We start from the raw sequence: 17,391 nt of genomic DNA on the forward strand, positions 1-17,391 counted from the left end.
CTTTTTCCTTTTTTTTGTTTTTTGCAAGGCAAATGGGGTTAAGTGGCTTGCCCAAGGCCACACAGCTAGGTAATTATTAAGTGTCTGAGACCAGATTTGAACCCAGGTACACCTGACTGCAAGGCCGGTGCTTTATCTACTATGCCACCTAGCCGCCCCTACTGTATAATTTCTTATGTTGTTCATGAACTTCCCCAAATGTTCTACTACCCAGGATATGTTTTTAATGTAAGGATCATGTGCCACTTCCCTGATACAGTACCTGTTGTTGTCCCCAAGGAGCAACAGGATGAGGCTGGTCAAACCAAGGAGGCTTATTTGGAGGAATTGGTTCATGGGGCCCTGGTCCCCGAGGACCAGGGGCTGCAGCAGGGTCTTGAACACCTCCCCCTGAAGCATCATATTCAGAAGAACCTGGCATTGGGATGGGAGGTTTGTTGTCATCTACAGGAGAAACAAGAAACCAGTTATATAAGGTTGTCAGGTATCTGAACAACCTAGAAATGGTGACTACAAGTAAAGACATCAAGACCCAAACCTGTGACCAGAGGCCATATGGACCTGAGGTCATGCCTAAGAAACCTAATACAGGATACTTCTGGCACAATTCTCTATATATACTCCCAAAGACACTGGAGAAACACAAATAGTACCCAAGTATTCTACTTCTCAAACAGTAACAAAAATCACCTGATTCTGTACCCATCCCTTCCTCATTATTTTTATACCCCAAAACATTTTTCATTTCATATCTGAAGGGAGCATTATGTGGAAAAAGAAGACTTCAACTATTTGGCATCAGTAGGCAGAAGTAAACATCAAGGAGGGGGTAAGTTAGAGGGAAACAGACTCCAGTTCTTTTTTTTAAGAAAAAGATTAATGTCCACTCTGGTACAGAAAGACTTGAGATCAAAGCCTCAGAATGGGCCTGGGAGCAGCCAATTCAAAGTACAGCTTGTATACAATTGCTCTAGACCATTTTTAATACCAGAGACTTGCATCACAATGATGATACTAATGATCACCTGCAGAGCACTTTAAAATGTGCCAAGCACTTAAAAAAATCATCTCTCAATTGAGCCCAAATATAGGATCATATTCTACAGCTGGGAAAAGTGCAGCTTACATCATTCATGGCTACATGAGAAATCTGAGATGATTTAGTCAAAGGATGATAGATTTGGAGCTGCAAGGTTCTTCTCAGGTGGCAGGACAAGCCAAGTGTTGGATGTGCTGCCTGGGAAGAACTGAGTTAGAACCCTGTCTCTGACACTTGTGTGACCCTGGCAATTCACTTAACATAGCCTTAGTTTTTTTCAATAAGATGAAGGATTGAGGTCACTTCCAACTCTAATTTACCAGCATTTTGAAATGGACATCCCAAGGACATTTTAAACTCAACATGTCCAAAATAGAACTCATTTTCTTTTCCCCAAATCTCATCTCTTCTAAATTTCTCTGTCACTGTGCTGGGTGCCACTATCCTCCCCTGGTCATGCAGGCTCAGAAGTCTATTGTCAGTTGCAACTCCCCACCATCATTTTATAGATTCAATTTGTTCCTAAGTCTCATTATTTCTACCTTCACAACATTTTCCCCTCCTCTTTACTCATACCACCCTCAACAGAGGGTAGCCTTCTATCAACAACATGGACTACTAAAAAGGCTTCTAGTGCATCTGCCCGCCTTGAGCCTCTCCTTTACTCAGCTACCAAAATGATCTACTTCAAAGCACAGGTTTTATCATGACACTTTACTCAAAAAGTTACTGCTCTCGCCAGAATTAAAAATAAATCCTTTGCTTGATATTCAAAGTCCTTCACAGTCACCACCTCTGCCTTTCCAGGTGTCTTCTACCTAACAATCATGATCTCTGTCCCAGCAATGCTGGTCTCTCTGCTTTCACTCCATTCATCTCTGGGTTCCAAGGATTTTTGAGGGCTGGCTCCTAGGCCTAGAATGTTCGTACACATGCGCACTCGCACTCGCATTCTCTCTCTCTCATCCTGCCTTTGAGCTTCTCTGGCTTTCTTTAAGTCCCTAAAGCCTATTAAAAGAAGTCTTCCTGATCATCCTCAATTCTAGTGTGTTCCCATTGTTGAGAATCTCCAAGTTTTCTTGTCCATAGCTTGTTTCTGCATAGTTGTTTGCATATTGTCTCCCCCCGTCAGACTGAAGCTCTTTTGGCTAGATTCTGCCTTTTCTTTTTATCCTTATAGCTCAATACTAGGTCTGGCATGAGATAAACCTGAAATAAATGATTGCTAACAGTCAGCAAGGAGGAATGGCTAAAGAATTGTAATCAGGTGACAGGGCAAATAACTAACCCTACCAGTGCCTCAGTTTCATCACTGGTAAAATGACTCCAAGGCCTCTCAGATACCCTTCCAGTTCCTCTGACGAGACACAAAGAGTTCAAGGCATTCACTGTACAAAAAAATGAATGTGCATGTTGCCAATTCTAGCACAGCTAGACCACATATCAAGTCTCTTTTAACTGGGAAATGAGAGCTTTTGACTAATAATTTTTAAATGCTTAAGAAAACAATTCTTAATGGATTAAATTAATGGATTAAAATCTCCCTCCATAAGCCCTACCTCCCCTGAAGTATGGCACAAAGAACAGATTTGCACTTTTATAGGGGAAAGACAAGCAGGAAAGCCATCAAAAAACCGGAATTCAACTGCCATTTCTATCCCTGTGATGGGGCAAATTGCTTTCTCCCTTCTGTACCCTACTGTTTCTTCAGTTCCAAAATGGGGTCTTCATCATTCTCTCTTTCATTGTTTCCCCCCAACTTCAAATAATCACTTTAAGAAATATAAAGCGGGACAACTAAATGCTTCTCTTTCAGAAATCAAATGCCTGGCTTTGGAAACAAGAACTGCTGTCTTGGAGTAACATCGAGAACATTTACATGACCCTCACTTTTAGAGACATGAGGTTCACCCAAAATGACTGCCTACCAACCTGGCTGTGTGGTTGGAGGGGCAGAGGGTGCAGGTGTAGGTGCTGGAGGTGGGGCAGGTGGAGGAGGGGTTGATTTCACTTCGCTTTCCATGGGTGGGATCTGTATCTGCTGCGGGGGTGGCTGCTGCTGCTGCTGCTGCTGCTGCTGCTGTTGCTGCTGTTGTTGTTGCTGTTGCTGTTGCTGCTGCTGTGCCAAGCTATTGACAAACTCCTCATGCTGAGTCTTCAGGGTCTGTATCTGTTGTTGGAAGGCCATCTGAACTGGCTGGACCACAGCTGCATATTCAATGATCAGGGTTGCCTAAACCAGTGAGAACCACAAATCAAATCTGAGCCAAAAGACATTTCACAAGATGTCTCAATAGCAGGCCTCTCCAGATCATACTTCAATTTTTAGCTGTCTGAAAGGCACCATTTCTTTCTGTTATTTTAAATTACTGTAAACTTCCCAATGACTCCTCCCTAATAGAAGACTTTTCTCTTTATTTCTTTTCAAATTCACCTAGATTCTAAATCTACTCTTTTTCAAAATAAGTGAAGCTGAACAAAAACCAATTTACTAGCTGTAGTAATAACCACCCAGACAGTGTTACCTTGTCCCATGAATCCAAAAGAGTCCCCAAGTGACAGAAGTCCATTTATAAAACATTCATCAGTAAAAGACCATATTCACTGGCCTAAGGATCTAAAACCTCTCCAAGAGTTTGTCCCATATAGGTAGACTTCCCCATAAACAAGAGATATTCTAGAACACCTGTGTAGAAATGAGTTTTTTTTATAAATTAAGTGACCAATAGTAACTTCCTGTAACTTACTGGAAATCAGTTTTAATTCAGAAGTATGTTATCCAGAAAAAAAAAATTCTGAAATCTGAATGCAGAGCAAAGCACATTATATTCACTTTTTAAAACTACTTTTGGGGGGTGGGGGGAGGGAAGTAAGATGGGGGGAAAATTGTAAAACTCAAATAATATCTTTAATAAAAATTAATTTAAAAAAACAAACTACTTTTGTCTTTCTTTTTCATGACCCCCCCACCTTTAGATCTAACTGCTCTTTCACAACATTACTAATAGAAAATATATTAAACAGGATTATACATGTGCAACTTATACCACATTGCTTGCTGCCAAGGAGATGAAGAAAGAAGAAAAATTGTAATTTGGAATTGTGCAAATGGATAAATGTTGAAAACTACCTTTGCATGTATTGGGAAAAAAATAATAAAGAGCGTGCATGTGCATGTCAAGTTTTCTGATTTGATTCACAAATGAATAACAATTCCAACTCCAAGAGACTGCTAGAGATGGTGGGACCTTATCTACTTGGGTCATGTTATGAAAAAAGCAAAGTAGAAAATTGTTCACACCAACCTGGTACTGTCCAAGTCCGAGGGCTGGGCTCTGCAACTGCTGGATAATTGACTCATCAAAGTAACCATTCTTTTCCCACAACTGCAGGAGCTGGGATGGAGATGGGAGAGTGAGGAGGAAGAATCAGACATGGATATATATCATTCTTTTTGCCATTTTAAAATATTTCCAGGGTCTCTCAATCAAAGCCAAGGAAGAAATGAAAGGCAGACAGTTAACTTACCCGGGCAATTTTCTGCTGTTTATCCTCTTCCACAGCTAAAAAGCTGGTACAGTAAATGGGAACCACCACTTTCTGCAGGGCAGCCAACAAATCCCTTGCTTGTTTCCGCTGGCTAAAAAGGGAAGAGAAATTTTCTGTTGACAGGATCAGGTGTTAATGTGACCACTGGGATGAGGCACATTATAGGGAAATCCGTAGAGAGGAGCTGAGACCCTCCACTGCTCCTATCCTCAAAGGGGTCCAATACACAAGCACACAGCAGGCTGCTCACATTAAATCACAAGCCATACTTGTTACTTTTCTTAACTCCATTTCTCTGATACAGAAAAAGTAGGAATATTCATAAACAACTGGTATAAACACAAAAGATGTCAATGAAGCTTAAAAATTTCTGAAAAAATAGCAAATCTGTTTGGTAGCAACTACATTAGATCAGTGTCTTACCCAACATACATGACATATTCTAAAAGGGTATATGATGAAAATATAAAAAAACTTGAGAACAGAAGAATGTTCCCTTCACTTTCTTGGCTATGGTGAAAATGCTTTTTAAACAACAGACAGAAGATATCAGAAAAAACCAAACTAGACATTTGAATATACAAAATTTAAAAGCTGTGATGAAATAAAGTGAAAACAGTCCATAATAAGAAGAGAAGCTGAGAGGAAAAAAATATCTTTGCATTATGTATTTCTGATAAGAATCCAGAATCCAAGATTTATAAGGAATTTTATAAATATATACAAGGACCAGAGCCATATTCCTATAGATAACACAAATTGCTTGTTATCTTATTACATTGTGTGTAACTGTAGCTGATCAGACCAATACAAGGCTGGAATGCTTAATTATAGGTAGGGCACAAATAAGCCAAGTGAACATTTGGGGTGGATTCTCTAAGTTTATGGATTTTGAGTTTCTTTTCAGATAATAGGGATAATAAGTTTTAATAAGTAAAGCAAGATCGGGGTGGCTAGGTGGAGCAGTGGATAGAACACAGGCCCTGGAGTCAGGAGTACCTGAGTTCAAATCTGGCCTCAGACACTTAATAATTACCTGGCTGTGTGGCCTTGGGCAAGCCACTTAACCCCATTTGCCTAGCAAAAACTTAAAAAAAAAAGTAAAGCAAGATCAATGATTGTATTGAGGGATGGTTCCAAATTAATAAGAGAAATAAATCTTAAAAATAATTCTCTGGTTTTACCTGACACCTGTGAAAGCAAAATGACTTTTAAAAGTGGAAATAATCAATGCTGATGAAGAAGAGGGAAGGTCCACTAATAAACTGTTTAGGAGCTATAAATTGGTCCAACCAGTTCAGCAATCAATTTGAAACTCTACATGAATAAAATCACTAAAATGTTCAAACTCTCTAACTCAGCATACCTGCTCCAGGGCATACTACCCAGGAGATTAATGAGAAAGAAAAATTCTAGATATGATGTTTACAAAGGTATTATAGGGTAGCAAAATACTGGAAACAAAATTAGTGTCTGCAAAATGAGGCACTGGTTGAACAAACAGTAGCACTGAAATACAAATATTTAGGTAATCATTTTTACAGGGCTTCATTTTGTGGCAGGAACTGGTCATGTGTGTTGCCTAATGACCCTAGGCCAATTTAGGATGTCTGATCATGACAATCCATAACTGAGCTTGTTCCAGTTAGCTCACTGTTCAGTGAGTGCATGATCCTATACAATACCCACATGTTTCACTGCTTTCTTTTGTTATGGTTTAAATTCGGTGGTTTTTAAAGAATGCTGTTACTTCAAGGAAATGTGTAAAAGCTCTAGTACTCAAACTATTACCATGAAAAATGTCTTAAATTCAACCTCAGAAACAAGTAAAGACCTTCAGACAGGCCTCATTACTGATTCCTCATTATTCCAGCACAAGTGCTAAAGTTGAAAGGTCAGAGAAAGGAAAGTCAGCTGCTAAATGTTGCCAAAATGTACTTGTCATGGGTAAGATAATCCAAAGACTAAAGTTTGGAAAAAGGCAATTTTTACTGCCCAAACTCATGTTTTCAATGAAGACTAAACTGAAACTTGTTGTCAGAATCCAGATGATCCCCTATAATCTGGATACTTTTGGACTATAAAATATTTACTACTACCACCCCATCCTAATCTAAAATTGAGGAATTTTTTAATTTATTGTGGACCTCAGTCTTTCCCACTGAGAAAAACATGAACTCTGATAAATATATGGCATACTGAGAAGTAGGACTGCAGTTCTGCAGAAATAGAATTACAGAAAATCCCAAAGAGATATGGAATCCTGTGATGTGTCTTTGCATAAAGGCACATCACAAAGGTTAAAAAATTTATCCAAGAAATGGAGATAAATATGCTTCAGAGGCATGAGAACTTGCCTAATTTAAAACTTATTGAAATATCATGAATGATAAAAAAAAGGAAAATGATCAGTGTTGAAGGGGATATGGGAAAACTGTGACACTAATACATTGTTGTGAGCCAACTATTCGGGAGAGCAATTTAGAACTATGCCCAGAGGTTAATAAAACTGTATGTCCTTTGATCTAGCAATACCACTAATAGTTCAATATACCAAAGAGATCATAAAAAAGTGGGAAAGACCCACATGTACAAAAATGTTTAAAGTAGCTCTTTTCATAGTGGCAAAGAATTGGAAACTGAGGGGATGCCCAAAAACTGGGGATTGCTAAACAAATTGTGGTATATGAATGTGACTTTTTTTTTTTAGGTTTTTTTTGCAAGGCAAATGGGGTTAAGTGGCTTGCCCAAGGCCACACAGCTAGGTAATTATTAAGTGTCTCAGACTGGATTTGAACCCAGGTACTCCTGACTCCAGGGCTGGTGCTTTATCCACTGTGCCACCTAGCCGCCCTGAATGTGACTTTTGTATGAAATCATGAGTGGGTGGATTTCAGAAAAGCCTAGAAAGACTCACAAGAACTGATGCTTAGTGAAGTGAGCAGAACCAAGAGAACAATGTGCACAGTAATAGTAACATTGTGCAATGATCACTTAACTCTCAGCAGTTCAGTGATCAAGGACAATTCAAAAAGATTGGTGATGGAAAAGTCCATCCACATCCAGAGGAAAAAACTATAGAATCTGAATGCAAACCAATTATATGTTATTTTTCACTTTGTAAAACTTGATTTATAGCCCCCCTCCCCGCTTTAGTTCTGATTCTTCTTTCACAACATGACTAACAAGGGAATGTGTTAAACATGATTGTAATGTATAACCTGTATCAGATTACTTACTTTCATATGTAAGTGGGAGGGAAGGGAGAGAGAAAAAGGTGGAACTAAAAAACTTACAAAAAGATGAATGTTGAAACTATCTTTAAATGCAATTGGGAGAAAAAATCGAAAAATATTGTGGAATTAAAAAAAAAAGATGAGAAAAAATGATTTAGCAAAGATACAGTTAATACCCATTGCAATAAAAATGTGGTTTCCTATTGAATGTATCAAAATCTTGTGAATTCAGGGGCAGCTAGGTGGTGCAGTGTATAGAGCACCAGCTGTGGAGTTAGCAGTACCTGAGTTCAAATCTGACCTCAGACACTTAATAATTACCTAGCTTTGTGGCCTTGGGCAAACCACTTTAACCCCATTGCCTTGCAAAAACTTAAAAAAAAAAATCTTGTGAATTCAATTGAAATTGTGGAAGGATATATTATATATTAGTTTGTTAATTGTTAACAAATTTATTTGTCTATGATTATGCATAATAAATTAAAAATGTGTGATTTTCACATCATTTGTATATAAATATAATGAAATATTATTGTACCACTAAAATTATAAAGAATTCAGAAGAAGGACCAGTAAGAACTGATGTAGTGAAGAAAATATAAAATGATTTCAAAAACATAAACTGAAAAGTCACTGTGGAAAACTAAAGAAACCTATCATCCAAATTTGAGACTATGGATGTAAAATTTGGTCTCTACTGTCAGATACGGTTGCTTTGTTAGTAGATTTGTTTACTTTTTTCTTTGTTGCTATTACAAGAAATGGTTTGGTGGTGAGAGCTACTATGGGGAAACAACTATGATAAAAAGAAAAGTATAAAATTATTAAAATTTTAATTGAACTAATCAAAAAATACTGTAAAGGGTTCTCTTATCCTTTACAGTTACAAGTAGCTGGAAGGGATGAATAGGTAACACATTGGAAGAGTGAATTCAGATCCAAAAGATTAGAGGCTAGAATGATGTTAAGGAGTGGGAAAGGGATTCCAGGGCATACAAAAAACAGCTGGGGCAATACTAAATTGAAATTGAGGAATTTATAGGGGGTAGGTTTCAGACATATAGTGGTAGTGATTGGCTGTTTTTCTAATAATTAGCTGTAGAGAACTGCACAAGGAGGGAAAAAATAGATGTTAGAAGTGATTCAGGAATAGGAATTTTCATAGTCAAGTCAAGAGAGTGATATTTTAGTACTCTATTAAAGGCAACATTTAAGGAATGGTTTGGACAAGTATACTTATCCACATGCACAAAAATCATCATAAGAGGGTGGACAATTTAAAACTTAATCCATCCTCTTAGCTAGGATGATCCAAGGACATATACATGCTACTGATTTCAATTCCCTACATGAAAAATTTTCTAATGAAAACCTTTACATATATCAGATCTTCACTACTTTGAGATCATACATAGTCAAATGGAGACAGGCCCAAAAAGTTGAACCGAAGTTATGCCACCAATAGGAGGTATCTTTTAAAGGGTAATTATGTGCATGTATACACACATGGAAATATAAGAATGTCATTATAAGGTGTTCAGGATTTATAGAAAGCAAGATTTAGGGGAAGGGCAGAGAATGGTACACAAAAGAAAAACAGAGAAACTGTTTACCTACTCATAGGTAATGAATAGTTGTGTAGAAAAGCTAAGTATCTTAGTAGTCAATCTAGAAAATAAATTTAATGAAAGCCCTTACCAGTGATGTAAAACATCATTGATCAGATAAATCAAATGCAATCGCAGCTCAAAATGTGCCCCATCAGCAGTGATCCGATTTCGGAGGTGGCCAGCCATCAGTTCACAATGGGGAGGAGTCTTGGCATTACTAAACATCCAATTCTTTCCTGCCTGGAAATGTCAATTTTATAACTGTCAAATAGACCAAATATTTAATCATTCTTATAGTTTTATTTAGAATCATCATGAAAATAGTGATGATAAGCAGGTCACTTTTTGTTTATGCAGCTCTACAATTTACAAAACACCTTTCTCACAAGTGCCTGGCAAAGGGAAGTAGGTCATCCCAATAAAATTATAAATGATATCCATAGAACACTTTCAAATCTGCAAAACAAATAGACATCATCAAAACTGAGGTTCACGGGGGCCGCTAGGTGGCACAGTGGATAGAGCACCGGGCCTGAAGTCAGGAGTACCTGAGTTCAAATCCGGCCTCAGACACTTAATAACTACCTAGTCGTGTGGCCTTGGGCAAGCCACTTAAACCCATTGCCTTGAAAAATCCAAAAATACAGCAACAAAGAAAAAAACCAACTGAGGTTCACAATTGGTGTACTGCAGATAAAAAACCCTCAGAGAAATTAGGTGATTTGCCATCATAATACAGCAGCTAACTGCCACAGGCAAGAGAGGTTCCAATATCTTGGACTTTAAGCCCAGCACTTTCACCACTATATCAGGTTCCAACTGACAGGTGACATAATAGTTTCAGAGGGTGAAGTACTTTTGCCAAGTAAATGGAAAAAATAAGATTCAAACCTTGGCTATGACTCCACATCTGATGCTCTTTCTATTAGACTGAATCATGGTAGTTCTGCAAGTTGAGAAGGACCTCAGAACTCTATATGCCAATCTTCCTACTTCAGGCAAAAATTCCCCTCTACAACATTCCTGGCAAAGTCTGTTTGAACCCTCCCAACACCAGGGAATCTACTTTTACAAAGCAGTTTACTCCATTTCCACCTCCCCAACCCCAACTAGGACAAAGAATTAAATGCCCATTTTTTCCCATCAGAATGACTAACCAATGGAACATCTGTCACCAACAGAGCTTCTTACAAAAGTAGGCATCCTAAAAACTTAGCCAAGGCCTGGTCTCAGGGTAACAATACCAATTAGTTTGGGCACACTTTTAGAAGGGATCTCTTACTTACAGAGATTGCATCTTTGGTGCATGTATCAATTATTGGTTGCAAGAGGTTATCAAACTCATTCATGTCCAGTTGAGTTTCCTCCAGTAATTTCTGCATCTGCTGCTCCACTGCATGGGCTATTGCAGATGTAACTTGCTCCTAAACAAGGCCAAACCATTATGTCTTCAGTCGTTTGATATATAACAACAAAAAGCAAGAGAAATAATGATTTCTTTAGAGCTGGACTAACTACAGTCTTGACTATGACTTGGATTCCAGTTTTAAAGAATTCCATAACCAAGTGGAAGTTCAGATTTCAGGCTAAACAGTTAGATACTTTTCTTTACTCAAGCTTCTTGCTTTCACAGAAAGCTGAACAAAATTATTAACTCTTCATTACTTTTCACTAGCATCCACATTAATGGGATTACTGAGAGTTGAGAGGGAGTCACTAGACACGCTAAGTCAGAGTTGAGGGAAACTTCAGAGAAGAATAATCAAGTAACCCCCTCTTGCCCCATTTTAGAGAAGAAAATTGAGGCCATGAAAGGGAAGTACTTTACCCAAATTAAATAGCTGAGAAATAGTCAAATTAGGACTAGTGCCCAGGATCTCATTGTTCAAGGTTCTTGGATTACACTATGCTTCATAGTTCCCATGCCTATTATTATCTCCAGGACGTGAATACTTTTCCCATTAAAAGAAACCTCCAGCGGGCAGCTAGGTGGTGCAATGAATGGAGCACCAGCCCTGGAGTCAGGAGTACCTGAGTTGAAATCCAGCCTCAGACACTTAATAATTACCTAGCTGTGTGGCCTTGGGCAAGCCACTTAACCCCAGCTGCCTTGCAAAAACCTTAAAAAAAAAAAAGGAAAGAAACGTCTAAAGTTTTTTCAAAAACCATCACTGTCAAAGCAAAGAGAAAGAATTATCTTTATCTGGCAGTCCTTGTTGGGAAATAAGTGACATGGGAGAGTGAGGAGCTAGCAATATTTTGGCAAAGAACAGCAGCTTTACCTGTCTCATGGCTAAAAGATGTTGCTCCTGTTGCTGTAGGTTCCACTGGCTCTGCTGAATGAGTTCTTCCATAGAAGGGGCTCCCTGAGAGGGATTAAGGGTTGGAGCTGGTGGTAAGGAGGGTTGTGGCAAAGGCTGCGGCAAGGGTTGTATTTGGGTAGCAGGTTCTAGCTCTGGGGTCTGCTGCTTGCAAATCACTATCAGGGCATAAAAGGAAAAAACAAAAAATTTCCAACATCATATAATGAGTTTTTTCTTACTTCTTTTCATGCCTACTCTATATCTCATTCTTTTTCTATACCACAGGGATTCCTTCAAGGACTGTGGAAAAGTAAAGCTATTTCTGCTATCAAAGAGACATCAACAGATGTTCTCTTCTTGCAAATGAACTTCAAGTCTTTTCATGACAATTTCAGCTCTCCCCACCCCAATCCTACTAAAGGAAGGTCACAAGTGGTTAGAAATTATGAATTGGACTCTATGTGGAAAGGGTTAGAGTTAGAAAGGACTTTACAAGTTGATCTTACCCAACTAGTTCTTTTTATAGATAGAAAAACTTGAGTCCCACAGAAGAGAAAAGGCCTTGTTTCATAGGATTCAGAGGTAAGTATCTACTCTAATTCTCTCATGGGAAAAGTACTTGCTCAAAAATCAAATAACCAGCTCTCTGGACTTATTATCAAATGCCAGCATCTTTCTTTTAATTTAGAATCTGAGTCAACTGTCAATGAACCACCACTTAAAGATTTCTAGTAACAGAGAACTCCATTATTTACCTCAAGAGTTGACTTAAAAAAACAGAACATGTAACACCCTGGGTTTGTTAAAAATCCTTTGTATGCGCAACAGCCCACCCACTTACTTACACACACACACACACACACACACACACACACACACACACACACACGGAGATGCAACATAATTGAGACTTCCATTCCAAGTGCCTGGTTCTAAATCCTGGACTAATTTAGGTAGAATTTATTACTAGGTCAGAGAAACCACCAAAATGTAAGGGTTACAAGGTTAGAAAAAAAATCTCTGGTGTCTCAAGTCCTCTCTCTTTTTCCTCATTAATAAAACAAGATAATAACTTCGTACCACTAGGCCTTTTCTTACCGAACAAATCAACAAGTTTCCTTCCTCCTTTCAACCAGATGTAGGAACTCTATTCAGAGGAATAGAAATTTTGATCACTCATACTTTGCAAGATAGCTTGGGGTGTGGGGGCTAGTTTAGGGTTTTTTTTTATTATTTCTTCCCTACTTATTTAATCTATCAATTTTTTTTTTGAAAAACTGAGACAATTAACCCTTTTATCTCATATAGTTTCATCTATGATTTCCTGAAATACAGCTCTGAAAAAACCAAACTTTGATAATGATCATTGGGATTCAAATAGAGCTACCTGACCATGTCTTTAAACCCAAATCATTCCAGCTCTTGTTGATTGGCCATTAAGTCCCAAGTCTCATTTGCTCACTGTTTAGGTTTTGATGGCTCAGAGTGAGTGTAAATAGCAATTTTTTCTGCTCTGGTCAGAAACCCTGAGGGTCTCCCCTCTCAAACTGATTCTTTTCAGAAGGCAAACTAGATGATTTTTTACCTCAATTCTTACCTGTCCTTCAATCATTTGAGCAGCTGTTGCCTCAGACAAACTGAGAACTAAGAAAGACCTAAGTTTAAAAAATCCACTATCTCCCACTGCATCTGGGGTCATCTCCAGTTGTCCTGACCTATGTCTTGTCACTGGACTCCAAAGGACTATGGAGGAGAGTGAGGCTTATGACCTACCTCACTTAAATCCAATTCTCTTTCAAGTCAAGAAATCACTTTCCTGATGTCCTCCTCTTTAGATGGAAGGTGAACAACAACAAACTATCAAATACCAGATCCTTAATGGTCAAAGTAAATTCCTCTATTAGTGGTCTTGAACCAAACTCCTATCACCTCTGGCAGACAGTCCTGATCAGGACCCTAATACTTCCCCCTCATTTTCAATCATGTCTCCTCCACCATCAAAACCCTTCAAGACCCTGTCATCTGCTTAAGCTATTGTCTTAGGTCTCTCCTTCAGTTCATATCTAATTCTTACAAGAAAACAAATGTTTGCTTTTTACAAAAATTAGACTACTCAACTCCTTCAATATGGAATCTGACCTCACTATCCAATTGAAAACATATCAAAGATGAGCTAAGGTCTCCTAAATGCTAAATCTGAGCCCTTTCACACTTCTCATTCTTCTTGACCTCTCTGAAACTTTCTGAACCTAAGGACCATCTTGAGAGAGAATATGATTTAGTAGAGAAAGTACTGATTTGGACTCAAATCCTAGGTCTGCCACATACTCCTTACGATTTTAGCTAAATCATTTTCCCTTTCAACCTCAGTTTCCTCACCTTCAAAATTAGATGAACTCTAAGGAAGTTTTTAAGCTCTAAATCTGGTTCTCCCCCATATATGACTGCTCCTTCTTGGTCTCTTTTACTAGATCAAAAATATGAAAATATCTACCATACGTGGCTTTGCATAGTTCCTATTTTTACTCTACATGCTCTCTTTTTTTAAAGAGTTCTTATCAGCTCTCACCATATTCAATTATAATCTCTATCTGCATAATTCTTATTCTACATATCTTTTCTTCTGAGTTTTCGTCTACTTGTAACATATACACAACTCTCTCTTCCATTGATATCCAACTCAAAATATCCACAAAAGAAGTTTTCCTAATCTTAAACTCACTCTTTCATAACTGTCTTTATTTCTACTGAAGGTACTATAATCCTCTTAATCACTAGGGTCAAAACCTAGGACTCATCCTTGACTTTTCACTCTCACTCACCCTTCATAACCATAAAGTTCCCATATTTAATCAGTTCTATTTTGACATCCTTTTTTTTAGATTGTTTTTTCAAGGCAATGGGGTTAAGTGGCTTGCCCAAGGCCACACGGCTAAGTAATTAAGTGTCTGAGGTTGGATTTGAACTCAGGTACTCCTGACTCCAAGGCCCGTGCTCTGTTCACTGCGCCACCTAGCTGCCCCTATTTTGACATCTTTTAAAATCCTTCCCTTTGTCACCACCATTCAGATTTGGGCCCTTAGCACCTCTTACCTGAATTATAACTAATTCATTTCCTTGAATCCAGTTTCCCCTCTTCTCTAAGTCATCCTCCACACAGTTGCCAAAAATCTTCCTAATGCAGAGCTCTAAATCATTTACCTAAGAATCTTTAGTATTTGTTTACTTCTTTTAGAATAAAATATAAACTTTTCAGCTTGAAATTTAACGTCATTGACATTCTGGTTTAAGATGATTTTCCCAGATGTATTTCACAATATTTGATTTCTTACCCTAAATATTACAGATAAATTGATTTGCTGTACTTTGAATTCAACATTTAATATTGGAACCCCTCAGAATCACAAGTAAATTTCCATTTGCCATTTAATGTTATTTATAATTTGGTCTCTTCCTACCTTTCCAGTCTTTCTATACTTGACTCTCATTCATCTACTACTCTATGATCCAGCAAGCCTATTCTACTGGCATAGTCTCAAAGATAACACTCTCACCAGTCTGGATATCTTCCCAGCAGTTTTTCCCCATATCTGGAATGCTCCTTCCCCACCTTCATTCAAGACTCAGCTTAAACTCCATCTTCTACAGAAAACCTTCCCTGATTCCTCCAGTATTTTCTCACTCCCATCATCTGCAAATGTTTTTTTTTTTCTGTACCCCATCAATTACATTGTCTTCCCATTCAAACGTAAGCTTCTTGAGGGAAGTGATTACTGTTCCCTTTCCTTGCGTCCCCAGCATTTCTGTGCCTGGCACAGAGAAAGGGTTTCTCAAACGCTAATTAAATGAGTTATAAGGCCTTGTGCCTTTTCAAAGGCTGCTTCTCTTGCCTGAAATGCACTTCCACCTTACTTGTGTCACAAAATTTCTAGTTTCCTTTGAGGCTGCAATCAGAGGCTCAAGGGCACCTCCTTTCTTAATTTCCACTTGTCAATTGTTTCTTCCCCTTTAGATATTTAACTGTTCGTACGTATACGTGTGAGAGGCTTTGTCTCGAGGCTGCACCCCCGGGAGAAGGGAGCCCCAAGGCCTCCCTGCGACAGGCGCAGGCTCTAGGCAAGGCAGGCTGAATGGGGAAGCTCCTTGACCGCCCCCCAGGCCGGAGCCCGCTCACTCACGCTGCTGCTGCTCCAGGGCCAGCTTGCACTTGTAGTAGTTGTAGAACTCGCCCCCGAACAGGAAGGAGAATTTAGGGTTGTCTTTCTGCTTCTCCATCGTCATTTTCTCGAACTCCGGCCCGTTGCGGGCCACGAACTGGGCCAGCTTGTCGATGACATTCCGCAGCTCCTGGTCTGGGGCCCGAGCGGGAGAGAACGGGTTAGAGGAAAGGCGGGAGGGGCGTGTGGGCGCGGGGAGCCCGCCCCGGTCCGAACGCCCCTCCCGGCACCCCCGGCCCCGGGCCCCGGGGGGAAACTGAGGCGCCAAGAGGGGGCGGGGCTCGCACGGGAAACGGGGACGCCGGGGGCGGGGCTGCGAGAACCCGGAGGCGGTGCGCTCGGCGGGGAGGGGGGAGGGGAGCCACGGCCGGGCCCGGAAGGCCTGGGCTCGGACTTACCGTCGGGCGGCAGCGGCAGCTCCATGGCTCCGCAGCGGGGGAACGTCCTCGGGCAGCTCACGATTCCTCCCCGCGCCAGAGACAGAAACCGGCCGGAAGTGTCGCACCTCTCTTTTGCGACTCACCAAGCCACTTCCGGCTGAGCTCTACGGCAATCCCCACGGAGAAGCGGAAGTGCGCTATTCCGAGAGGGCGGGGCTTAACGTTGAGGGGCTGGGCCGGATGGCGGGAAACGGCCAGTTGCGTCCCCACGGCTTTTTTCCCTTTCGGTATTCCCTTGCCAGAGGCCCGGGCCGGGCCCGAGCGCCACCCGCGGGCGCCGTAGCGACTCCACCCCCCGTCGGAGCCGCATTCCTGAGGCGCCCGCGGCTGCCAGGACCCGCACCCCGGGCCGAAGACACGTGCACAAACACTACACAAAGAAGCTGGGGCCGAGGGAGGCGCCGCTCGCACTGAGGCAGAAGCGGCCTGCGGTAGGAAATGGCGGCGGAGCGGGCCGGCGGGGAGGCCGCGGGGCACGGCGCTGGTGCCCGCGGCAGCGGGCCGGAGGAAGGCCTTGGGGGGGCAGCATTGCCCGGACGGCCGGGCGACCCGGGACCCCAGACCGGCTTCATTCCTTGGGGTCGCGCCAAAGTCACATTTCTGGGTTTCCACAAACTGTCATGAGGAACAGATAAAACGTCGTAAAAATCCGAGTTCACAAATGGTTCTTGTGTTCAAAACTCCCGCCCCCCCCCCCCCCCCCCCGCATCCCAGGCCAGTATGGCCACAAGGGCCGCATCAGACACCTCGTCCTTCCAGTTCGGTGACCGCACATGTGGTCATGGAATCCCACGCCTGCCCTTCAAGTCTCCAGGCAAGTAGGGCCTCAGTCACCCGAGCACCAGCCCCGTCAGCCCGGCCTACTCAGACTCCCATCACCTCTGGTCCGCCTGCTGCGGCCCCGGCTCCCAGGCTTTGGTACTTGGGCTCACATTTGTTTGCTCTTGTGCTCCATGGTGGTGGGGTAGAGTTCTGTGTGCTGCCCATAAACACTAAT

At 40.9% G+C, this 17,391-nt stretch overlaps 1 protein-coding gene across 1 annotated transcript in view; it reads right to left on the bottom strand.

Moving 5' to 3' along the window:
• The window catches only part of CHERP (calcium homeostasis endoplasmic reticulum protein), a 34,274-nt gene extending 17,796 nt beyond the window's left edge, over positions 1-16,478 (bottom strand). Inside the window, exons 1-9 of the mRNA XM_074204389.1 lie at positions 16,353-16,478; positions 15,916-16,089; positions 11,717-11,913; positions 10,721-10,858; positions 9,523-9,674; positions 4,568-4,679; positions 4,345-4,434; positions 2,972-3,272; positions 263-444 (exon numbers count right to left, since the gene is read on the bottom strand). Coding sequence (XP_074060490.1) covers positions 263-444; positions 2,972-3,272; positions 4,345-4,434; positions 4,568-4,679; positions 9,523-9,674; positions 10,721-10,858; positions 11,717-11,913; positions 15,916-16,089; positions 16,353-16,377 — 1,371 coding nt within the window. The 5' untranslated portion in view covers positions 16,378-16,478. The remainder of the gene's footprint in view (positions 1-262; positions 445-2,971; positions 3,273-4,344; positions 4,435-4,567; positions 4,680-9,522; positions 9,675-10,720; positions 10,859-11,716; positions 11,914-15,915; positions 16,090-16,352) is intronic.
• Between the last annotated feature and the right edge of the window lie 913 nt (positions 16,479-17,391).

The sequence above is a fragment of the Macrotis lagotis genome, chromosome X (assembly GCF_037893015.1).
Source record: "Macrotis lagotis isolate mMagLag1 chromosome X, bilby.v1.9.chrom.fasta, whole genome shotgun sequence".
In the NCBI taxonomy this organism is placed as follows: domain Eukaryota; kingdom Metazoa; phylum Chordata; class Mammalia; order Peramelemorphia; family Peramelidae; genus Macrotis; species Macrotis lagotis.